This window comes from Betta splendens, chromosome 8 (genome assembly GCF_900634795.4).
Source record: "Betta splendens chromosome 8, fBetSpl5.4, whole genome shotgun sequence".
In the NCBI taxonomy this organism is placed as follows: Eukaryota; Metazoa; Chordata; class Actinopteri; order Anabantiformes; family Osphronemidae; genus Betta; species Betta splendens.
In genome coordinates this window covers 9,094,058-9,117,240 of record NC_040888.2, presented here as the reverse complement: position 1 = coordinate 9,117,240, position 23,183 = coordinate 9,094,058, and the positions used below count along the sequence as shown (strand labels likewise).

The 23,183-nt window shown below is 47.7% G+C and overlaps 3 protein-coding genes across 7 annotated transcripts; 1 reads left to right on the top strand and 2 right to left on the bottom strand.

Annotated features, from left to right (window-relative positions):
- Positions 1–105: 105 nt before the first annotated feature.
- Positions 106–13,909, top strand: si:dkeyp-72e1.9 (syntaxin-binding protein 4). Of its 5 annotated transcripts, none has more exons than XM_055510639.1 (21): positions 106–185; positions 5,515–5,588; positions 6,044–6,139; positions 6,313–6,382; positions 6,459–6,533; positions 7,341–7,420; positions 7,530–7,653; positions 7,762–7,903; positions 8,465–8,571; positions 8,652–8,793; positions 8,930–9,002; positions 10,376–10,464; positions 10,938–11,034; positions 11,235–11,362; positions 11,915–12,007; positions 12,152–12,217; positions 12,291–12,488; positions 12,695–12,811; positions 12,947–12,993; positions 13,090–13,239; positions 13,328–13,909. In XM_055510639.1, exons 1-21 carry the CDS (start codon positions 121–123, stop codon positions 13,536–13,538), a joined length of 2,244 nt encoding a protein of 747 aa, XP_055366614.1. In that variant the 5' UTR covers positions 106–120; the 3' UTR covers positions 13,539–13,909. The 5 variants fall into 5 exon arrangements, with proteins under 5 accessions (XP_055366614.1, XP_055366613.1, XP_055366615.1 ...); XM_055510638.1 differs by lacking the exon at positions 106–185 and adding an exon at positions 607–854; XM_055510640.1 differs by lacking the exon at positions 106–185 and adding an exon at positions 619–854 and having other exon boundaries at positions 13,090–13,229; positions 13,328–13,523.
- A 94-nt stretch (positions 13,910–14,003) lies between these two features.
- On the bottom strand, positions 14,004–19,750 carry rrn3 (RRN3 homolog, RNA polymerase I transcription factor). Its single transcript, XM_029158863.2, has 17 exons — positions 19,397–19,750; positions 19,187–19,243; positions 18,534–18,623; positions 18,166–18,295; positions 17,953–18,012; positions 17,723–17,786; positions 17,225–17,294; positions 17,033–17,131; positions 16,850–16,945; positions 16,641–16,764; positions 16,431–16,561; positions 16,174–16,304; positions 15,861–16,048; positions 15,666–15,774; positions 15,431–15,583; positions 14,384–14,468; positions 14,004–14,308 (listed from the first exon to the last, which is right to left on the bottom strand). The coding sequence occupies exons 1-17, from the start codon at positions 19,490–19,492 to the stop codon at positions 14,195–14,197; spliced, it is 1,797 nt and encodes a 598-aa protein (XP_029014696.1). The 5' UTR covers positions 19,493–19,750; the 3' UTR covers positions 14,004–14,194.
- A 464-nt stretch (positions 19,751–20,214) lies between these two features.
- Positions 20,215–22,749, bottom strand: si:dkeyp-72e1.6 (transmembrane protein 238-like). The gene is made up of 2 exons (XM_029159473.3): positions 22,164–22,749; positions 20,215–20,324 (listed from the first exon to the last, which is right to left on the bottom strand). Exon 1 carries the CDS (start codon positions 22,638–22,640, stop codon positions 22,167–22,169), a length of 474 nt encoding a protein of 157 aa, XP_029015306.1. The 5' UTR covers positions 22,641–22,749; the 3' UTR covers positions 20,215–20,324; positions 22,164–22,166.
- Positions 22,750–23,183: the final 434 nt, after the last annotated feature.

Here is a 23,183-nt window from a genome sequence, read left to right as displayed (position 1 = left end):
AAATGAGTGCTGACGCGTGTCCTCGTCAGCCGAAGCCGGCACCTCCCGCCGCGCGTGCAGAGCATCTGGGACGCTGGGCTCCACGGTGAGAGCGGAGCAGCTGGAGCGCCTGTGGAGAACATGTCTCTGCTGAAGCAGCGGGGGAGAGAACTCGAGCGCTTCGACGGACTCTCGCTCATTTACTGGTACGTGAGAAGTCGAAGCAAAGCTGAAGGATTAGCCCCACTCACACCGCCACCGATTCTACGCTATTGTCTCGTATGTGGTCAGGAGGTTTTTACTGTTTACTGAGAGCTTTGTTTGTTTGTGGGGATGATTTTTGCTTTCATAAACAACAAGTCAAAAGATGACACAAAGAGAAATAAAAGAAACCCATTCTTTTCAATCAATTAAGCCATTTTAATCCCGGGATGGTTCTAAGAATGGCACCAAATACCAAACTCTGTCTACAATAACAACGTATTGACTATAATGAAGTATAAGAGTTTTCACAATGAAGCCAAATTGTTATGACTTTTTAGGTACAATGTGGAAAATTGGGTCAGCTTGGGAACAACGGGTTAATTTATTGCTGGGGAGGAGTCAGTCAGCTGTGAGTGCTGAATGGACTGAGGCTGGGGAGCATGAGCGTCTAAAGGCGGCTTACACAGCAGCACTGGGTTAACCCGAGCTGACGGACACCCCTCAACACAAACCTCCACCGCTGGCCTCATGATTCTCTCCTCCCAGAAGCTGCCCGAGCTATGGGACTACTTCCTAATTTATGTCTCAGGAGCCCTAGAATTTAACCCCGACTGCAACGACGTAGACCTGGGGCTGTTTCCTCTGAGGATGAACCCCACCATTAAGACCAGGTAAGTGCGGCTGCAGCCATAGTTGGATGCTGATGTCCGGTGTTCCCAGAGAACATTCAGTGTTTGGTTTCCTTCTTGTTGTTTGGATTAAAGTCAGTTCATCTGCTTTTGTTGACCACGGTTTATGAAATAAATTAAAACCCTGGACAAATGGCCTGTAGTCGTTTTGGCCTGCATCTTAATTATTTATGATGGGCTGTCCTCTAGTTTGATGTGAACATCATTTGTTTGCTTTGATAGAGATCAGATTTGGTTCGTTTTATTTATGAAGCAGTCTTCATCCGCAGTGGTGTGAGCTTTTAGCCTGATTCTGAGGTGGGACTTGATGCTCTGTGACATGTTTCTTCTCTCCCGTGGCAGCAAACATCACTTCAGGGCTGTGACAGATGATACGTGACCTTATTCAGTCTCCTGCTCTCAGTGTCTCTGATGTGACAGATGCTACAAATGCAGCTCTGTGCTCCGCTGCTTCACTGTTGCTCTAAGTATCTATTGCTATTTGGGAGACAGTGGGCTAATGCTATATGGAAAACTAAAAGATGAAACTGGTGTGGCTTTTCCGCGTAGTGCAGAGCCACAGTGGACGTCAGGAATCTCCTGGTTTAAACCCATGAGACACCACAGGCCCATGTTCTGCATCCCATTGAACGCTGCATTGAAAACTTGAGATATTGAGCGCTAAACCCTCATGTCCTCTACCGTAGTGTGAGGTGTGCAGACCTGATCAGCACCAACCAGCAACCTGGAAATGAGTGTAGTCTGTCTGAAGAGGCTGTGAAGCAGCGTTAAAAGGAGTTACAGTAGTTCAGACAGTTCAGTCAGTAAAACCAGGCCTCAGGTTAGAGTTTGTTGATTACACCAAAGGTCTGAGCACAATTTATGATAAATACATAATGGTCTTTGGCATCTTCATGTTTTTACTTGTACTATTTTCATGTCTTTACTATCACTTGGACTAAATAATGTGACTCTGTGTTTTAGCATTCAAACACTGTAAAAACCTCATCAAAATCAGTCGACACTAAAGACGTTTCAATTTGTCTTTATTGGCTTTTAAGCACTTGTTTCCTGTGATGATTGATCCGCTGGGCTTTAATTTTCTTGCCTTCGGGGCAGTTTGCTTGTTGCTGACTTCTGAGCTCGCAGCCCATTAGTGGAGTGGAGCTGACTGCGCTGTTGTGTCAGTCTCTGCCCTCTGAGGCTGTGCAGGGTCACTGCTGGCGTCCCTGCACTCCGGTTCATCATCCAGGCAATAACCCTAAACTGGTTATTACTTTAAACCATATTTTACTGACTTGACTAAATTTAAAGGCAGAAGACTCCCTGAGCCCTTCGCTGCCCGCTCCACAGACACAGAGAGAGCAGCAGGACACGACTGACCCACATGGACACGTCTGCTCTGAGGGCTCCTGGTGTCGAGCAGTTCTAGATCTTATTGCTCCAGAACCACGTGTTCTGCTGAAAGCAGAGTGGGAATCAGCCATTGTCAAAGTCCACCAGTAATCTTTGTTCATACAATAAACCATTTGAAGACTAGAGGTTGTTTCACATCCAAACCACAACCCCCAACGCAAGTGGACCGAGAATAACGGAATTAGGGACTAACAGAATTATATCAGAGTGATCCACATAACACAGAGCAAACCCCGGGTTTCAGACGTAGAAACGCGACTGGACGTGGACTAGCATCACCTCCGTTTGTGACGAAGACTCCAACCAGGGGCGAAGGAGGCACGAGATTTGACGGCGATCCACTGAAGAAGAACATCACGCCGCCGGTCTGATTCTTCCTGAGACCACACCAGCACATCAGAACCACCAGAACCCGCTTACCGCAAGCACACTGTCCCACGAAGCAGGGGACCGACTGCTGGTCGGGAGCTAAAGGATGAAGCCCAGAACCAGGCGGATGTCTGGAGGTGGAGGTGCAATATTAGTGGTCACCAGAGGTAACCAGCAGTAACCAGATATAACCATATATAACCAGCATCAACCAGCAGTAACCAGATATAACCATATGTAACCAGCACTAACCAGATATACCAGCAGTAACCATATATTACCTGCAGTAACCAGATATAACCAGCAGTAACCAGTAGTAACCAGCAGTAACCATATATAACCAGCAGTAACCAGACATTACCAGCAGTAACCAGATATAACCAGTAGTAACCAGCAGTAACCAGATGAGGTGTAGCTGATTGATTGGTCTTTCTTCCCAGGCACAATCTTTACAAACGTTTGCTGAAAACAAGCAAAAAGCCATGAATCAGACGGAGGCAGGACTCACAGCTGTTACTTCCTTAATCCAAAATAAACAACACAAATATTTGTTAGCGAGTCGGAGCATAATCTGTACTTTGTCGGGAGTAGCCCTCTAATAAAGAGCTATTTTTAGCACAGTGTTGTGTCATATGGATTTGTTTGCATGATCCTTCTGCCATAAGCTTATCAGCGCCATCAGCTGACATCCTACACACGACAGGCAGGGAATGCAGCAATAAGCATCAGACCTGCGGCGCAGACATGCTGCAAAGGTTGAAAGTGCCTCTGGGCTTTGCCAGGTATGTAGCAGCTCCTGTGTATCGGGGATTATGCTGAGCTGATCTTTACATTTGTTCTGATTAACTTTGGTAGTAAAATATATCGTACTTCTAAGTGTGTAACTTTATCTAAATGTATTTAGGCGCACAGTTGTGTGCTTTGAAGCTGTAAAACTCTCTTGTGCTACAATGTTTACATTCTTTATTTTGTAGTGTTATGTTTGTGTAAGAGCCTCTGAAGGTCACTCACTCATTCACTCACTCACTCGCTCACTCGCTCAGGTCCAACTGAGTTTTCAGTTTGTGGAGTGGCTCCGTTCTGTATTTCCTTGCTTTTTGTATCACCATATTGATGACTGGAGTGTTTGGCAGCGCTGGTGGAGCACTGTCACTCGTGGCTCAATGGCCAACGACAGGAGGAAGTCATGGATTCATCCCGGGATTAAACTGGGACGCTGCGTTAACGTGTTTAAAACCAGACCCACCTGCTGTTCGGCTCATCTGTTGCTGATGTGGCGACATTTGGGTTGAGTTCACTAAATAATGTGCAGTGAACCGTAACATGACGAAAGTGTTTATGTATTTTAATATTTGAGAACGTTTTAAAACACGTTTTGCTCAGCACGGATTTTTCTTACATTATGATACATTAATATTGGTTTTCCGAACAAACCTGTGCGTTGGAGACTGAATTCAGGTCTTTGCAGCTCTGCGCTCCTTTTTTTAATTTTCGCCGACTTTCGTTATGTAAGAGATTAAACGGGTGGGTTAAGGTGGAGATGCTTGGAGCGCTCCGTTACCGGAATTAGAGGCAGACTGTTCAGACGGACCGTGATGTGGCCGCGGGCTGGAGGCTGAAAGCTGGCCGCGCTCCGACCCACGGACCGAGCCACCGACCGAACCACGGACCGAGCCACGGACCGAGCCACCAGCGGCCTCCATGTCCAAGATGCCAACGTTCTCCGTCATGTACAAAGGAGCCGTCATCATCAGCAGGTTCGTCTGGCGCTGCCGCTCGCCCACGAGCGCCGCGATGAGCGGAGCGCGTGCGGATGCTGCGGCGTTTGTGGAACGTGGCCGTTAATTGTCGCGGGCGCTCGGCGGAACGACGGCGGAGGGTGGACGCGTTCGTTTGCTGCGGGAATTAGCAGCAACACATCAGTTACAAACCACCGAGCTGAGCTTTTAATTGTGTGGTGTCTGGTGCTATTTTGGTGACGGTTGCGCTGCACGGGGCAGACGCTCCATCTGTCGCGCGAGGAACCAAATCCGAGCTGGATCGCGTTTAGAAGTCATTGCTGGTCTGACGTTCGTCGAACGGCGGCGGACGCTTTCACGCTTCGTGCATCACACGCGTCGTGTTAAAGATGATAAAGCTGAGTCCTACACGTGTCTCAGATTTCCTTCTAGATAACTTTGTACTTCATCACTTGTATTGTTTTCTTCTCACAATTATCATTATTTTGTTAATTCTCTTCTCCTTACGACTTTATTAAAGGCATAAACGCATGATGACAGTGACATGTTGGCTCCAGACTGTGGTTCTGTCTGGAGCTGCTGCTGCTGCTGCGTTCACTCACAATAGGAGCAGTGAGCTTCAGTCACCTTTTGACTTTTAAATTTGATTTTGTACCGTTGAGCTTTTATATTCATTTTTAATAATGTCAGTGAATGAGGAGAGTCTTCATATCCACCCGTGACCTTTCAGCTACAGAAAGCACTCAGCGTCTCCTGTTTGTGGTTCATTCACTCAACACAAATGACAAAAAGTAACCGCTCTAATTTCTACTTTCATTTAATGGTGCTTATTAACGCTGCTGAATTAGCCGGAGGCTAATATTCATGTCTCCTCTATGAGCTGTGTAAACAACACATCAGTAGAAAACAGGTTCGTGTTTGAAATAGCAGCCTGCGTGTTTAATGACTCAGCTGTGATTGACTGTCTGAACATCAGTACAACGCGACACGATTCCAGGAGCCGTGGGGAGATTTATTAGTGCTGAGCGTCATAACCGACATTGTAATTCATACGTCAGATGAGCTGCTTCATGTGGGACCCCACTGTGTCATGTCCTGTTTGTGTGTGTTATATGTGGTCTTCATCTCGTCCTCTGTAGGACGCTCATGGGTCCATATGGAGTCGACAGAGCTGTTCATTCCATGGAGTTCACGGACTGTGAGAACGGCCTGGGTGAGTTCATCGGACCCGTGTTTGACTTATTATGGCAGAATAAACAGAGCGCGATGGGGACGGGGATGCACTACAACTGGTGTATTCCTGGTGTTGGGGATTATGGAGGTTCGAGTTGTCTTCATGGTTGTGGTGGTTTCAGCTTTGAGTGAGTGTTATTTTCCTCATCTATCATGGGGTTTAAACGTTAACTGTCATAATAATTAAGGGTTTGGACACTTTGACACCAGGAAATTGCAGATGTGAAAGAAAGAAGCACTCATTTATTTAAGCTCTAAAGTCTTTAGTTGACGTCAACAAGCTACAGAACTGAGTCACACAATGATGGTCCCATGATATTTCAACAAAATATCTTCTCCATCTGCTCAAACTGAAATGCTTTTGATTTCTTATGGAACAGAATAGGAAAAGAAAGTGATTTGATTTGCTGAGTGATTTTAACCCTTTGACTGCAGGAATCAAAGTGATCGGTGGCGTGAAGGAGCAAACAGGAGAGGAGTTCGGCGTGTACGTCAAGCGCATTTTACCTGGTGGACTGGCTTCATGTGACGGTGAGGAGGCTCTGGTCCTTCACCTTCATCTCCATCTGTGTCTCAGTTTTGCAAAGAAGAAGCAGCAACGTTGTATCTTTGTTATTATGTGTTGAATGCATGCAATGCATTTCTCCTTCAGTCCAAGGTAAATGCGCTGAAGTGCTGTCCGGCCTTTCTTTGATCCTTGACAGGGAACCTGTTGCCTGGGGACCAGATCCTGGAGGTCAACGGTGACAGTCTTGTAGGAGTCACAAGTGAAAGGTAAGCGATGAGGTCTGAGGCCGTGTTTGACTCCGGCGGCGGTTTTAACGCAGGCTCGTCTCCGTTTGCTCCTCAGAGCTGTGGACATACTGAGAGCTGCCTCTGCCACCAATCACATGCGCCTTCTCATAGCCAGGGACGAAGAAGCCAAGTAAGAACGCGTCTGTCGGTCATGTCAAGGCTCAGTCCTGCATTCAGTAGCTTCATGTACTATTTGTCTTGTGTTTGTTTGATGTTTAAACATCCTCAGTGTCACAGCTGGTGATGTAGTTCGGAGTCGAATGACAACGAGCAGGTAAAAATAAATGGTAAACACGTCACCTGGTTCATGAGCGGAACTCAAAGGTCTATGATTCATTGTGTTAAAACCGAGGCACCTGTTTAACACATGTTTAATCATCTGGATTAATGGATGGATCATCCCACTCACACAGACTTACACAGATGTGTGAGGGATGTTTGAGAGGAATGGACCTTTGGCACTCACCACATCACAAGCTCAAGGTCAGTGAGGATCAAACACCTCGAGTGTCTAGGAAACGTCAACACTGGCAGTTTCTAGGTGACGACAGCAGGCATCACAGGCAGAAAACAAGCGACGCACAAACAGAACCAGGCTCATGGAGTCACAAAAGCATCCAGGTCAGGACCCGAGCCAGGCTGGAAGGAGACCTGGAGGAAACCTGGAGGGGAACCGGAGGTGTTTATAACGCAAAAACCAGGGAAAGACAAGAAGACATGAACAAGAACCACACGACAGGTGGTTCAACACAAAAGGAACCCAGGAACCTCTAAAACCAAGGGGTGACGGACAGGACGGGTCCGAGCAGAGGCCTCCATCCTGTTCAGAGACACGCTGTTTATTTGCATGTCAGACTTCCATTAAAAGAAACTGAACTGACGTAAGAATCTATGTGCTCGAAGTGACGCGTCTCAAACGATTTCATCTGTTTTTTAGGAGAGAATTCGCTGAGCTACTGGAGAAATATGGCTCCAACGGCAGCACGGGGTCGACGCGGAACTCTCCCATCCAGCAAGGTTGGCTAAGTGCTCAGTCAGCCGAGAATCTGTGCAGAATTCTGGACCTGGACCCATTTAGCGGCCGGTGTCTATGCAGTTGAAGCACGTGTTGAATCTTTTCTCAAAGGAGGCCGATACCTCGACAGCACGTCCTCCGGTTCCTCCTCGCGCTCCCAGAGTCCGCTGCTCCTGAGTCCAGCAGGCTCTCAGAACACGTACCCCAGCAGTGGGCCCATGCTCCGCTCCCTCAGGTAAAACCTGACGAACGCCCTGATGTTCTCACTCTGCTAGAGGCTGATGATTAGCATTTGACTGCGCGAGCAAAGAGAAGCTAAAGGAGACGCTGTGTGTGGTGTCAGTCATCCAGGTGAAGGAGTGATTCAGCTCCTGTCGGTGGCCCGGTCCAGCAGTTTAGGGATCACCCTTGGAGGAGGCTCGAACCGGCCCGACGGACCTGCCGTCTTCATCCAGGAGGTTCTGTCTGGAGGAGACTGTCACCGGGTAAGAGCCTGTCTTTGTATGTGCTCATCGTGGCTTCTGGACTGTTTTCTTCCAGTGGGGTTTCTGTAGAACAGGCTCGTTATGTGGACGAAGCAGTGGAGGCAGCGAGTCGGGGTGAACCCTGAGCTCCGCCGTTCCAGGTGGACCAGTGTGTGCTTCACGGGGACGAGTGCAGTGGTTTGGTCTCCGTCGCGGGAACATGATACAAGGAGTCAGACAGAGAGACAGTTCCTCCTTCAAACCTCCTGTCTGTGCAGAACGTGAACGTCCAACCAGTGCTCTTTGTCTTTTACATGATTCTGGGCCTGATGTGCTCCATCCTCTGGAGTAATTGCTGTTTAGTTTACTGTGTTCAGTGTTAGTATTCAAGTGGACCTGGCTCTGGTGACCTCTGTGACCTCTGTTGACCTCTGTTGACCTCTGTTGAGGCAGGGAGGGGCAGTTTCTACCTGCTCATGTTGATCTCTGGGGGTTGAAGTTTGGGGACATGTGTGGCATTTACACACAGCATCGGTCTGGTTTCTCCGTAGCGTGACTCACGTCCGTCTCACGTTTGCGCAGGACGGACGCCTGAGGCCTGGAGATCAGCTCATTGCCATAAACAAGGAGTCACTGATAGGCGTGACCCACGAGGAGGCCAGAACCCTGGTGAACAAAGTCAAACACAGGTACGTGTGTCCCACGTCCTTCCCCTCCGCTCTGCTGCTGCTGCTGCTGCTGCTGCTGCTGACGGCCCTCGTGTCTTTAGCCCAGACAGCACGGTGGAGATCGCCTTCATCCCCGGTAAAGGACTGTTCCCGAGCAGCACGTCGCTCCACAACGGCGTGCAGCGGGCCTCGGGCAGCAGCCACGGCTCTGGACGGTTAAAGGTCCACATCAAGTCACCAGAGGTTGGTGCTTCACCAGAGGAGGAACCCGGTCCAGACCTGTGTCCCACATGGACACAGACCAGCTGCCTCCTCAATACGTCGAGTCATTTATATTGTTATTACACAAGAACAAGGCATCTGAACTCTTCTTCTGCAGATCTGTGCAGAGGAGCAGCCTCCAGCGTCGTCTCCATCTCCTGACATCTGCCCGCCAGACATCCACATTTCAGGTACAGTGAACACACCAGCACCTTCAGGCTGCGCCCGAGGGACCAGTGTGAGAGGAACCCACATATGGACCACAGACGGAATGCTCCCAGTGCAGAGAAAACACACAGCAGCGCGTCAAGGGGAACATATGAAAGTCTGGTTATGATTCTTATGTGTCAGCTCTGCTGTTGACGTGCTCCGTTCAAACACGCGCGCGCTGGAGCAGAATGTTGATTAATCTGATCTAATCCTATTTAATCTTATTTGATGACTAAAAATAGTCCACAACAAACTCATTATTTACTCTTGTTTCAGTGATTTAAATATCAGACAACATTAGTTGATTTCTTTTAGTATAAAAATACTTTTGTGTGTTTTCTGGGATTTTTGTGTTTTATGGGCTGAACGACCCGGCTCATAGAAAAAGGCCTCGTTCCCTCCTGGTACAGAACTGGACCTTTTAAATTCTGGATCTAATGTCAAGTCTCTCACATTTTCTCTTGTCTAAATTAGTTTTCGTGCCTAAAAACAATTAATTATTATTAACTTATAATAACAATAATAATAAGTCTTAAAAAGTCTTAAAAGCACAGATCCATAACTTGACAGATAATGATTGAACCCGTTTCACATCATTCAGTCTTCATTTAAATCAAGGGGTTTCCAACAGGCACCGGTTCAGAGTCGCTCCCCGGCCCGGCCCAATCCTATTGGCCTGGATTACCACAGCTAAAGATTTTTTCTAGGTGCTTTGACCACTTAGCTCCCTCGGCTCCCATTGGTCCAGCCTGTTGCTAGCAGTGACAGATGTCAGCAGTTTATGGCGAGGTGAGCAGACGCGTTCAGCCATGAATAATCTGTGTTCTGACGCAGGACCAGGTGCTTTCTGACATGCAGGCAGGTGAACGCAGACCTTCCTCTGGTCCGAGGTCTGAATGGTCATGACTGAGATTAATGCGTTTGTGCGGTTATTTCAGTCATTTTATAAATAATGTGAACTACAGAGCATCACTGGAAGCTCTGAGTGTCTGTTTGTTTCCTCTAACAACAACCTGCTGATCTGAAGTGATGCTCGTGTGCAGCTCGGCTCGAGACTAGAATCGGTCCCAGCCTGCGTCTATTCAAATGTGGGACAGACGCACATCAAACTAATGAGTCTGTGGCCGTCTGCCGTCCTGTCTCACACACTCCTCTCTCATGCTCATCTACATAATCATCCATCTTTTTAATCATACCCCCCCCCCCCCCCCCACACACACACACATGCGCACACACACCACTACTACGGATTATCCAGAGCTGTTGTTTACTAGGTGTGTGGTGCGCTGGTTCTGTTGAAGGCCGTGAAGGCATGTTTCCCCCTGATGCCACTTCCTCCCTTGTCTCCCTCCAGGGTCGACCAGCCAGAAGTTACCAGCAGGGGCCAAACCAAAGATAACCCTTGACCCCTACATCCGCCTCAAATCAGACAAGTTGGATCTGGTGAGTCGTCGCCATTGTCGCTCTTTGTCCTCTGATGAACGAGCACAGATGAGGAACCACCTGTGACGTTAATCTTTTCTTTTTTATTGTGTCTACTATTTTTTATTGCAATACAAAAAACTAGCTAGTTTTAAACTAACTACTTCTGTCACAGAGACTAGATCAGCTGACTGACTTTGTAGAGTCGTTGAACTCTTTTTTTCTCTTTACTCAGTTTACGACCTAATGAGACATATGACATAAAACTTTCTATGACGGGTAAATAGGGAATGTATGGCAGGTCAAAGGTCACCGAAAGAGTTCAAGGGTCTGTTCCCACGCGTCTGAGCATTTTCATTCACTCTGAATGACACCAGAGAAGGAATAGACGTCTCATCCAATTTCCGCGTCTGGTGGAACAGTCAGACTTCTGCACAGACTAGAATCAAGCTGATGCCAGATCAGTGGATACTGACTTTTTGTGTCCGTCTCAGGCCCTGTCGTTCCTTGGCCTGGAGGTCACAGAAGACAAGAGGAAGACGTTGGCACAGAGTCTGACCACAGACCCTCAAGGCACCGTGGCCTATGGAGGTACAGCCCATTAAACTGGTTCATTAGTTCCACTGGTCACAGGGTGCAAAGAAATGTAAACTGCAATATTCTGAATGTGTTCTTTTGTGGTTCTGGTTGATGTTTAGTCATCATTCTCTAAACAACAAGTAAACCATTACAGATGAACTAAATAGTGTTTAGTGTTTAGTCCAAATGCTGATTAGTTGTGTCCCTTCTAGACTTTGTGGAAGCCACCAGAAGCATCTTCCATGAGAACCTGGAGGAGCTGGGTTTGGAGGACGGGCCCTTCATGTTCTCCTACCACGAGGCAGCCAGTCTGATGGACACGTCGGCGTTCCATTCACCTGTAAGCAGCTGGGCCTCTGATCACATCTGTACAGATTCACATCTCAGCCTCCTCGCTCCAGCATTAGCGTTAACGCCCTATAGAGAAGGACCCAGCCAGAAACAAAGCCAGAGTTTATTTAGCAGGAACAAATCAACATGGACGGAACATGGAGATACTAAGGATGTGAATGTACTGGACGGCAGATGGACCAGCTGACATAAGATACCTCTGCTTAGACTTCTACCTACAGGCCTAGTGTTAAAGGCCCCATGTTACACCACAATGATGATAACTTGGAACAGTCAGACTGGACCATACGAGGCTGGGGAGCTGAGCTGGACCACGACCTGGTCCTGCTGGTACTGGATGAGTCCGTGCATTACAGGGCCTGACAGCGGCAGTGTCACTCACGCTGAGCACCAAGCGCACGCTGGGCAGGGAGCCGACGGGTCCAGCATCAGTGCAGCTCCATGAGCCCACACTCACCTCCCGCTCCTCCTCCTCAGTCGAGCAGTCAGATGTTTGGAGCTAATGAGCCTCAACCTCCATGTTGTGTGTGTGTGTCTGCAGACGTACGAGTCCGAGTGCAGCTACAGCAGCGAGGAGATGGAGCAGTTCCACACAGAGGTGAAGCAGCTGCAGACGCAGATGAAGCAACTCAAGGTGAAAACAGTCACGCACTCCTCTGTCTGTCTGTCTGTCTGTCTGTCTGTCTGTCTGTCTGTCTGTCTGTCTGTCTGTCTGTCTGTCTGTCTGTCTGTCTGTCTGTCTGTCTGTCTGTGAGTGACGCTGTTAATCCTATTGCAGGTGATGCTGAAGGACATGGAGCACAGCAAGAAGTCCCTGGAGGAGGAGCTGCAGAAAACCTCAGAGGTGAGTTGTTTACATGCTCTCACTTATTACCTGAGCGACGCCCATTTCACGGACGCGGCGTCGTTCTCCCCAGAAAGCCTGTTTGACCGTGGAGGAAAACACTCGCCTGAAAAGCCGCCTGCAAGCGGCCGAGGCGGAGGTGGTGCAGCGGAACCCGGGCAGCGCTGAGCAGGACTACGAGGAGGTCATTCAGCTGCTGGAGGCCGAGATCAAGGACCTGAAGAACCAGCTGACCAGCAAGAGACAAGCACAAGGCGCGGAGGCCACCAAGGTGAGATTCTGCAACATGTGAAGAAATAGGAATTACAATAGAAAAAAAGAAATTCAATAAGCGAATGTGATGTATCAGTGAAGTGTCTTTTAGGATGTGAGGATGCACCAGAGATTAATTGATCAGAAACCAGACAAAAAGCATTGATCAATGATCTTAACTTGTAAATTCTAACTTGATAACTGTGTGTACTCCATGTGTGTCAGGAGGACGTGCTGGAGCTGAACCGGAGGTTGACCGCCATCGACTGTCAGCTGAGAAAGTCAGAGCTGAGCAGGAAACACCTGGAGGTGTCCAACAGGAAGCTGCTGGGCTTCGCACAGGTACGAGGTGCAGGCTTCTCCTGTCAGGTTCATTTGAAATCTGATGTAACAGGATCTGATCGATGATGGGAAGTCATCAGCAAAATGACCATATATGGAAATGACTGACTGTGCCTCTGTTCTCTCTTCCTGCAGAACGTCCACAAAGTGCTGATGACACCCAGCCTGTTTGGAGGCGAAGGGTAAGAGATGTGCAACATGAACCGGTCCAACTGGACACCCAGCCGTCACCATCTCTCATGTGTGTGTGTGTGTGTGTGTGTGTGTGTGTGTTCCAGAGGCACCAGATCTCCAAGCCCGTCTCCAGCCACCCAGAGCCCTGACACCCCCTCACCACTTCCTGACTGTGCCTTTCAGCTGGCTGCGGAGGCGAAGGAGCTGGTGGAGGGAGTCTGCAGCAGCTCGGCCCACGACCCAGGTGCAGACCAGTATGTGGTTACGTTTGGTGGCGCCTTTTACTGAGCAGGGAAGACGCTGTAGTTACTGACGTGTGGTTTGTCTGCGACGGACCTGCAGCGCCAGCGGAGCCGCAGCCGGCACCGGGTGCCAGCCGTCATCCCCTGTGAGCGCGGGCCCGGAGGCAGAACCGACCACTGGCTTCACACCCAACGTCCGATCCGACCCCGCCCCCAGCGACCTTCTGACTCCACGTTTCACACCAAAGCTTTGCTCTTATAGTCTGACGTTCGGAAGTGTCTACGAGAAGCACGTTGCCAAATTAAAGTGAGCTGCACCGCGAGCAGCTCGGCCTCATGATGATGTGGCTCCGGCTGTGTGGGACGAGCGTCCACTCGCACACGCTGGTTGCATGTCAAGGTTGGACTGGTCTGAACTGGTTTGTCCCACATTGAGTCTGGTGCCCAGTCATTAGACAGTAGACCTCTGCTCATATCATGCATGGTTCATGTCGCCTCCTGCTTCCAGGACAGGCTTTATAGTTCTGTAGACCTCGTAGCCGTCCATCATATGTGGATCTGTTATTTCTATAGACAGATGATGCGTTTTAAACAGTGATGTCTTGTCATACAGCCAGATTACATCTTGGTGTGGCCTCATATTCTTTCTGTTACTGTTTTATATTAAAGAACTAACTGAGAAGCGGACTTGACATCATTTGTCATCAGGTTTTACACGTGTCACAGGTTCCCAGCATCATTAAAACCAAGCGCCCTCTGGTCGAACATGAACAGAGAACTGTGTATTTCAGTTTATTAACATTACACACACATACACACACACGAACATTGACATGAACAGAGATTAGTTCATCTCACTGGTTCTTCAGTTCGTTTGAAAAACAACCTTCATTGCACACGTCACACACACATTATGCGGCAGCTCCTTCGCAGGAGTCACAGCAGGGAGTCCATCGAGGGTGGAGCCTTAAAGCGACGGCAGAGGGGCGAAGGGCGGAGAACCCACGCTGCTGGGGCTCCGGATGTGATGGGAGTCGTAGGACTCCCCACACAGGAAGTCGTCCTCTTCCTCCTTCACACTCTGACAACAACAACGGCGAGTTTGAGATGTGACAGATCCACGACTCACAACGTTATGATAATACGATCACGTTACCTGTGGCTGCTCTTTGGCAGGAAGCAGCTCTGTGTCGGCCAGGTCCTCCCACACTTGGTAAAGAGGTTGAATCATGGGGCTGGACCTGGAGAAACACACGTGTTACACTGACGTTCATGTGATGAAGACATGAACAACTGGCTTCTCTAGGAAACCACCAGCAAAGACCCCAGTTAACCTGTTGGAAGGAAACAGCTGACATCATGTGCAACATCTGTGAACTTACAGGATGACATCCTCCATGTGGAAACATAGAACACACAGGTCTGAGCTCTCTCCTTGTAGCCAAGGCTCAAACCCAGATCACATGAATGATGAATCTTTCTCCTTACAGAAAATATTTTATTTTATTTTCTAAGTATGTCAGGTACAGACAGTAGTTTCTTAGTACTGTTATTGTGAAAGGGAGTTTTCTCTTTTAACTGTTTCCAGCTCCTTTTAGCATAAGGCTTTTGTGATTTTTTTATGTCCCGGTTCATCTTTTTCGCCAATCTGAGTCCTCCCTACGGTGTTTACACACGTCAGTCAAACTATTCCATGCTCATGATCAGAGATTTTGCCCATCATGATGTGTGTGAATGTGCTCAGGACACAGGATTAATCAGGTTTCAAGACCATGAAAGTCGTTTGTAAAGGATATAATCTCCAGCAGACACGTCAGGTGAGGTTGTTACCGTGTCTCTAGCCTTTGTTTAACTTCCTGCCATCTCAGCTGTGATGCTCACGGTTCATCTCCTCCTCCTCCTGGCTCCTCATCACTGCTCACTCATCTGGATGAGTGGATTCTCCCTCCCTCCCCCTCGCTTTTGGCCGTGTCATCAGTTTTAACAAATCAAACACGCGACACACTCCAGCAACAACCCACTTCACCAGAGACTCCATCTGACCTGATTTGTTTAAACTGTTTAAAGCTGATCTGGGATCAGTGATATGTAATGCGGTCACACTGGGGTCAGTTTGGTGAGCTGCCGTCCATAACACAGACTCTCATGTGTTCATACACCTCTGAACTGAGGAGTGACGTTGAACAGAACCACGTGTCTGTACCTCTTGAGCAGGTAGGGGTCGAAGGGGAAGAAGCTGTCCAGGGGGTTGGTGTTCGTGACGACGCTGTCGCCTCCTGCAGAGCTGCGGAGAACCGGCAGCGCGTGCCGATTGTTCCTCTCTATGATGGTGTAACAGAACACCACCTGATACTTCCTGTGATGGAGCAGGAGAAGCCAAGTTAAAAGCCCAGCCTCTGCTTAGTTTGTGCCCCGAGGCGTCACCTCACATCACATACCTGGTGATGGCAGCGAACATGTTGGTGACTGAGGGCAGGCACACTTTGAGAGGGTTCAGCTGGCACATGACAATCCGCTCCAGGTTGAGACTCTGAAGGTACTCCAGACCTACACACACGCACACAGACATGTTTAGACCGACGCCGCTGACCTTCCTAATGCTTCACAACAGTAGCTCAGAGCTGCGTAGCGACCTTTCTTCAAGTTGGCCTCCAGCATGGCTCTGTGTCGGAAGACGAGCGCGTAGAACACGGCCTGGCAGGCCGTGTAGAAGGGCCCGTGCAGGCTGACGTCACAGCAGGCCTGTTTACTGCTGCTGTCCTGCTCGTCGATGTAGCGATGGATCCAGGAGAGCAGCAGGTCCAGGCAGGCCCGCACGGTGCTGTGGAGCAGACAGGGACATGCTCAACTTGACTGGACCCAAACAAAGGGTTTGTAGCCCCTGTACCGGCTGAGTGTGTGACTGGAGCACCCAGACCTGAAGGTGTAAATGACAGAAGCACTCACAGCACAGGGACGAACTTGGCTCGGGCTATGAAGCTGCCCAGGTACCCGGCGGCAGCCTGGCGGAGGACCGCAGGCTGAGACGGGCTCTGCAGGACCTTCCACAGGTGATCGAGGAAAGCCTCCGCCAGCGTCTGAGTCCAGTAACAAACAGACACAACAGGCATCAAAACCAACGACAGCAAGATTCTCCCATCTTTGGAGAACATCTGATGTGTAAACATCACCTACAGCTACATGCACATCACAGCAACACTGACCAGTCTGAAGCTGCAGAGGTAAAACAGGGCGTACTGGACGTGGCAGGACGCGTGCGTGGGCAAAATGAGCTTGTCAAACACAGCCAGCAGATCTCTGTACAGCTCCTTGGTCCTTTCCACGTGGAGGGAGCCTAGGAACCACACAAGGGCGAGCACATGACATGAGGGCGGACGCTCAGACACGCGTTCGCTAGGAGCGGCTTGGCTCACCGTCGACGTGACAGACGTCTTTGATGTAAGCCATGAGCACTGCCATGAGCGTGTCCAACCTCTCGGCCACAGGGTGGGCCATGGCAGCGGCGCTATGGGGCGAGGGTGCGGACACGTCCTCGTCCTGTCAGACAGACAGAGGGACAGAACAGACTGCAGAACTGAAGAACCTCTGTGTCCTGCAACCACGAAGCATGTTCACATGTTACCATATGGAAGAGTCCCTCCTCTGCGTGCTCCTCCAGCCTCCGGCTTTGCTCCAGGTTCTCCTCGGCCTCCTCGATGTCTGAGCGCGATACGCTCACCTGCATGAACAAACCCACACCGTTAAAGGCCACTTATGCAACTGAAGACCTGCCTGCCTTTAACCTGTCACTAGGCAAACTACTCACATCCAGTTTGAGCATCTGTGCAATGATCAGCTCCAGTACGTCGCGTCGGATGGATGGTATGTACACAGTGGCCCTCAGGAGGTTGTGGACGTAACATTCCTACAAACAAACCATCAAACTAGTAACTGACCTGTGTCACGGTTATGTTCTTCCCATTATACAAACAAACGCAATGCAGACGCTGGCACTTACCAGCACTCTGGAGGATTTTTGAATGAAGGGGAAGTTTTCTTGTAGAATTGGCATCAGAAAGCGACTTGTGCTGCAGAACGACAGAAACTCAAACTATTAAAACTCAAACATGTAATTTACTCGATAACATGTAAAGCTGATTTGACGGGGGATTATGATACTGAATCACATGTTAAGGCTAAGAGTGGACTCTGAGTCTAATCAGAGCCACAATTATTGATACTCTGGAAGTTTAGACTTTATTTAGTAACAGTAATCTACATAATAATATGTATAATAACCATAGTAATGTCTGAACACAACATCCCTGTTTGCTAAGCGAGGCTCTTAACCTGTCAGCCCCTTCTTAACATTGTCTACAGACTATTATTATTATTGGGTCATATTAGTTTATTTGAAAAATTAAGGATGCTATCAGTCAACAAATAAATCAAAATAGACCTTTAAAATATTAGATGAAGGCACTAATGGTAAAGTTATAAACAGGAAGAGACTTACGATGGAACATATCTGGCGATGAGCTGCAACGCCTGGTGACACTGATTGAAGTTTCTAGGTAGGTCTTAAAAAAAGCAGTTACAGCATGCAGTGTGTTAAAGCTTCACAAACACATTTTACTTCTGAAGCTCATACGTGTCAACCCTCAATCAACAGCAGCCTTTCAGCACCTCAGTTATTGCATCTGGCGGCTCAGAAAACCTGGGCATTAAAAAAAACATGTCTCTTACTTTCATCTTCATCATCTGAGTCGGAGATGTCCACTCCTCCCTCACAGATAGTCACTCTCTCTGGTAACACACACACACAGATGGGCAAAATATTATAACCATCGATCGAACCCACAAGTGTCCAAGGCGACAGGGAATACTGCTGTTATGTCTGAACTGTAGTCAGGATGGACCCTGAAACTTTAACAGGCAGGTTGAGTCAGGAAAACGTACTAGGGGTGAAGTGGGAGACCACCATCTTGAGGCAAGCACACAGGTAGACAGTCTGTGCTGAGACCAGATTACTGAGGAAGGTCATGTACTCCTCCACCACAGCTTGGCTCCGACCAACCCAAGGAATCCTCTGGGAACACGTGCACACGCAGAAAAGGAAAAAAATTATTAATAATAATAAAAAAGGATAATACAATAAAAGATCAAAACACTTGACAGAAGATGAGATAAAGAGGCTGAAGAGTTAAAACATAGTAATAGATCAGAATATGATATAAAAGACAAAAAAATTATATGAATTCATAAAGGATTTGTGTCAAATGTGACCACAACCTAATTGATCAAATAGATAAAAGAGCTGCACTCACCAAGATGGTATAGATGAGCTGCTCATGGTCCTTGTTTAACTGGGTCACGCAGCTACGAAACTCCTGCAGCCAGTTGATGATCTGAGCGTCCTGTCAACAGAGAAAACGCACTGACCGAGCAGCTCAACAAACTGGCCTGTGCTTGGCTGGATGTGGAACAGTGCTGGTCACAGGTCTACGAGAAGACCACTACAGAGACGCACACACCGTGAGAACCCCACTAATGTCTATGCAGCCATGGGACAGAGAACGCTGACACGTAGATGCTTTAGAGAGCTAGAGTCAGCTCCTCTGATTCACTGCCTTCAACAACGAAGCTGCAGCATCATCAGCCTGTCGATGAGTAGGATTCAGGCGACTGCTCTGCAGCCACACGACGATGAGGCAAAGATCATCTGCTTAAATCTGGCAACAGCATCATCACAAACATCTGCTTTAGATGTTTGTTATGGTAAATTCAGAAGTTAGTAACAACCGGTCAGAGTTTAGGGGAAAAGCTGTTAAATGATCAATTTCAACCTCATGTGTCAGGACGACATCGAGGTTCTGAAAAAACTGTGAGTGGATTTTATTTACTTGCTGAGTTAAACCAACAGAGTCCAGCTGTGAATTAAATGCAGTGTTAAATGCAAACTTCAAACACTGAGTATTACCTTAATCGCAGGATCAGACAGCTGATGTCTCAGTAGTTCGTAATCACCTGCATCTCCCTTCAAAGAAAAAGATAAACAGCCAAATGTTCATTTCTCCCTGGATCTAGTATCAGATATGCGTCTATCGACGTTTACCCAACTACCTACAACTACAACCTGACACTGAAGTCTAATCCAAACAAAACCAAAGCAGGAAAAGGTAGCACGCACCTGTTTGTGTTTAGCTAATGTCTCAGCGACACTGCCCCCAAATCTCACAGTCTTCGCAGGAGGAGTTTGTAAGAAGTCGAGGCCGTCGATCTCCATATTTCACTGCGCCCTGGGAAAAGCAAAACAAGACCCTGCCGAGCTAAAGTTAGCCGCAAAAACTGCGCCTGAATGACGTGCTTTTGTTTTAATTATGAGTACGACTGGTCGCGGATTTGGTTCACGACTTATGAAAATGTTCTACATTATTCTGAAAATGTATTTCCAGCTATGTTGAGAAGAAACGAGCCCACGTTTTAAGTTCATGTTTAGAGAGAACGGGAAGAGAACCGCGTGTTGACGGAAGTGATTGGAGAACCTGCGTGTCACATTGAAATGCGTCCCGTAAACTACGTCCACTCAAGTGGAACAGGCTGCAGACATAAGTCGGACAAAGATGGCGGATGGTCGGAAACCAGAAGCGAGAAAACTCAAAAACAGGAAATGCGTTTTGATTGAAAACCCGAAAGTTTTTCAAACCGGAAGTCAGAACTTGACGGAGAGACGATTGGTTTAAAGTGGGTTATGACTGCTAGAAGGAGGAGTTTAATGCACGTGTTTTTGTAACTGGATGTTGATGGAGGATGGAAATGTAGTTTGTACGAGAATGAACGTTCCAAACGTAGGTTTAGGCACTGACCTTGCATTCATTTCTGACTTGGTGGCAGCTACATGTTCATGGCGACTTATTCGAGAACTACCCTTACCCTTATGTGTATTGAACAACTTCTTGTCAAAAATGCATTGTAGCAAATAAAAAAAAATATTTAGAATACATGTAATTTGGTTGGATCTTTTATTAAACATTAAAACAGTTGCACACTCTCCTTCAAACTTCATGGCCGCCTCCGCTTCATACCGCGTCGCAGCCTCACGGCTCCCCAGGACTCACCTGAAACACACGGCACACACATTAGTGCTACACCAGGCCCAATACTTTGCACTGATCAGGTTTCACTTTGTTCACCCCCTAAATAGACCATTTCAGGGCCTTTAGATCCATGGATGTGCCTGTTTCTCCCTGCCCAATAAACACAGACAGAACAGACCAGTGTGGCCAGTTCAGCTCAGCGATGCTCCCACTCACAGCGGCTTTTACTCTGACAATCACCACAATATGAAAACAGAACCAGGTTTGCCTGTAACCCTTCACTGGGCCACAACTATTTCAGTTCAACACAACACAAATAAAAATGACAAGGTTCCTTATTGGTGCAGCATTATGAACAGCCATGAAACAAATGGTTTACTAGTTCTAGTTAAATCTTCTGTACAAGTCACTGCAGAGGTAATCACACCCTTTACATTTATATTTGTTATAACATGCTAACATATTTTGTTATGTTAGCATTTTACAGGATAGGCTGAGACATTAAGAAGCTAAAAAGGTTTTGATAAATATTTGAAAAGTGTGACCATTTATTCTAAAAACACTAAATAACACTTAGACGTCTCCTCATCAGCATTTAGAGTCCAGTTGAGTGTAATTTCATATAAATACAGAAAAAAGTGAGAGAACAGCAGTGAACAAACTGTGGACCAGTACATTATAAAACGTGATGGTCGGGCTATAATCCTAACACTTTTCCAGGAGGAGCATCGATCCAGGAAGCAGCCAAGAGGGGGCTGTAAGCCACAAGGGACTTAAAGCTGAGCCTCAGCGGAAGCATTTGTGTTAGAAAGTCAACAAGTTCGCCCAACTAACAATCTTCTAATAATAATAATAAAAAAAATAATACTAATAATACCGATCCCCATCAATCAGCGTCTAACTGATCCTGTGATTAAGCCAGGATTAGACAGATGTCTTGGTTAGGATCAGTTAAGTTCAGTCTGGTTATCAGGATAATTTATGGAATGAAACGTTCCTGGTTCAAACCCAGATTTGCAGGAATCCAGATTAAATTAAGAGGAATTAATTTACTCTAGAAACATATATTGTATATTAAATAATGCTGTTCCAGAGCAGGTTGACTTCCAGATTAATTCCATTGTCTTGGCCTTTAATTTAGATGATACTTCTATTAGAAATTAATTTTTTCTGCATATATGATGCCTTCTTTCATATTCACGTGTTGAACAGGCTTAGTTTCATGAAGAACGTTCTTCATATTGTTGCCGTTGGATGAATCTGTGCATTCAGGTGAGTTTACTAGACTAGTCCATGATGAGGGCAGATACGCAGAATGTGAAAGAGGTCTGTTAAACACTTATTCCAGCCGTCTACAACTCAAGGGGTCATAATAGTTGAACAGGTCATGTCCATGAAAATGAATCGCTGATATCACACTTTAGGTCAATAATTAACAGCATAACGACTAAATACAGTCCAAACATACATAGTGAATGTGAATGAGGGTCAGGACGGACTCTGCTCCGTATCCTCTGTCCAGGAAAACCTCACATTATTAAATCATAGATTACTGTAGGGAATCTGTTCATCGTTTCCTTGTGGACGATTGGGGAAAGTCTCCTGTTTAAACTGTGGGCTTGGCTTTCAGCGAGTTAATAATTATCTAGTAAAGACAGAAACGGTTCCGCATTGAACGCTCACTGTCCAAAGAACATGTTTCAGTCTCATTTCTGTAGAACCACACGAACGCAAACACCACAGATTCACTTTGTGTTCAATTTCTAAAAGCCTTGTTGTAAATTGTGATGTTGAACATGTGGTCTTGTGGTAGAATCAGACCACTTGAACATCCACTTACACACAGTTCGTGTGTTTTACCTGTTACACCGGTGACGTCTCTGCAGGTGTTGGTACAGCATTGATGGGGGGATTGTCCCGTGGGCCCACCGTTGCCATAACAACGGCCACAGGTGACCCGGACGTCTGAACGCCGGGGGTACGGGTGTTGGAGCGGCCTGCGTTCCTGCGGAAGGAGTTCATGATGCCGCTGGACATGCGGCTGGAGAGACGCCTGACGACGCCTCGGACGCCGCTCAGGGCGCCCTTGTCCTTCTTTAACAGCCCGACATCATCCTCCAGCTCCGCCGGGGGCACCTCGATGTTCCCGGAGTACCAGAACACCCACCAGATGAGGCTCAGGAAGATGACGATGGCGCCCGCGTAGATGAGCAGGTCATAGAAAAACACGTTGACGAAGACCCCGATGAGGAGAACGACGAGGCCCACGGCGTCAAAGGCCACCGCGAGCCAGAAACAGGACGTGCAGCGGCCCAGGCCCCGGTAGTCCGCCTCCATGTCCACGCGTGACGGCTACAGCTCACGGCTGTAAGGTGAGACAGGTGCGTCTCAGAGGGAGGGGCGTGGCCAGCACCGGGGGCGGGGCCGAGAGCACCTGGCCGCAAGGTGACTTCACACTCAGCTGCAGCGCACTTCGTCTGTCCTTGACTTGCGTGAAGTCGTGTTTTTATTCGGCCCGTTTCCAGAGCTCAAAGGTAACAAGGAAGAAACGTGTCTGCGTTGGGAACTGGGTTCACTCCGTCTTTGTGCTCTGGACCTGATGCTGAGCAGCGGATGAAAGGTTTGTGACTTGGATGATGGTTGAACATCCGAAATGACTAAAAACACCCCCCAAAACGTAAAAATGAAATTTAAGATAAAATGAAAGGAGAATAAGAAGCACATGCAGTTGAATACACTGGTAACGTCGCTGACTGAGAACGGCAGTTTGGGGGGACGATCTCTTCTTCTACTTAGCATTGTTTATTTAAATGAATTCTATAGCCACAGAAATGTCTCGACAGAGAAGAAACTTAACATCGTCTCACAACTACAAAAGTA

What these genes read in the sequence shown, in the direction of transcription:
- si:dkeyp-72e1.9 (XM_055510638.1), top strand. Translation starts at nt 712, where the DNA reads ATGATTCTCTCCTCCCAGAAGCTGCCCGAGCTATGGGACTACTTCCTA. An exon ending in AACCCCACCATTAAGACCAG is followed by an intron (nt 855 to 5,514) that starts GTAAGTGCGGCT and finishes CGTCCTCTGTAG; the next exon opens with GACGCTCATGGGTCCATATG. An exon ending in GGACTGTGAGAACGGCCTGG is followed by an intron (nt 5,589 to 6,043) that starts GTGAGTTCATCG and finishes CTTTGACTGCAG; the next exon opens with GAATCAAAGTGATCGGTGGC.
- rrn3 (XM_029158863.2), bottom strand. Translation starts at nt 19,492, where the DNA reads ATGGAGATCGACGGCCTCGACTTCTTACAAACTCCTCCTGCGAAGACT. An exon ending in GGAGGCCAACTTGAAGAAAG is followed by an intron (nt 15,775 to 15,860) that starts GTCGCTACGCAG and finishes GCGTGTGTGTAG; the next exon opens with GTCTGGAGTACCTTCAGAGT. An exon ending in GACCCCTACCTGCTCAAGAG is followed by an intron (nt 14,469 to 15,430) that starts GTACAGACACGT and finishes GTGTTTCTCCAG; the next exon opens with GTCCAGCCCCATGATTCAAC.
- si:dkeyp-72e1.6 (XM_029159473.3), bottom strand. Translation starts at nt 22,640, where the DNA reads ATGGAGGCGGACTACCGGGGCCTGGGCCGCTGCACGTCCTGTTTCTGG.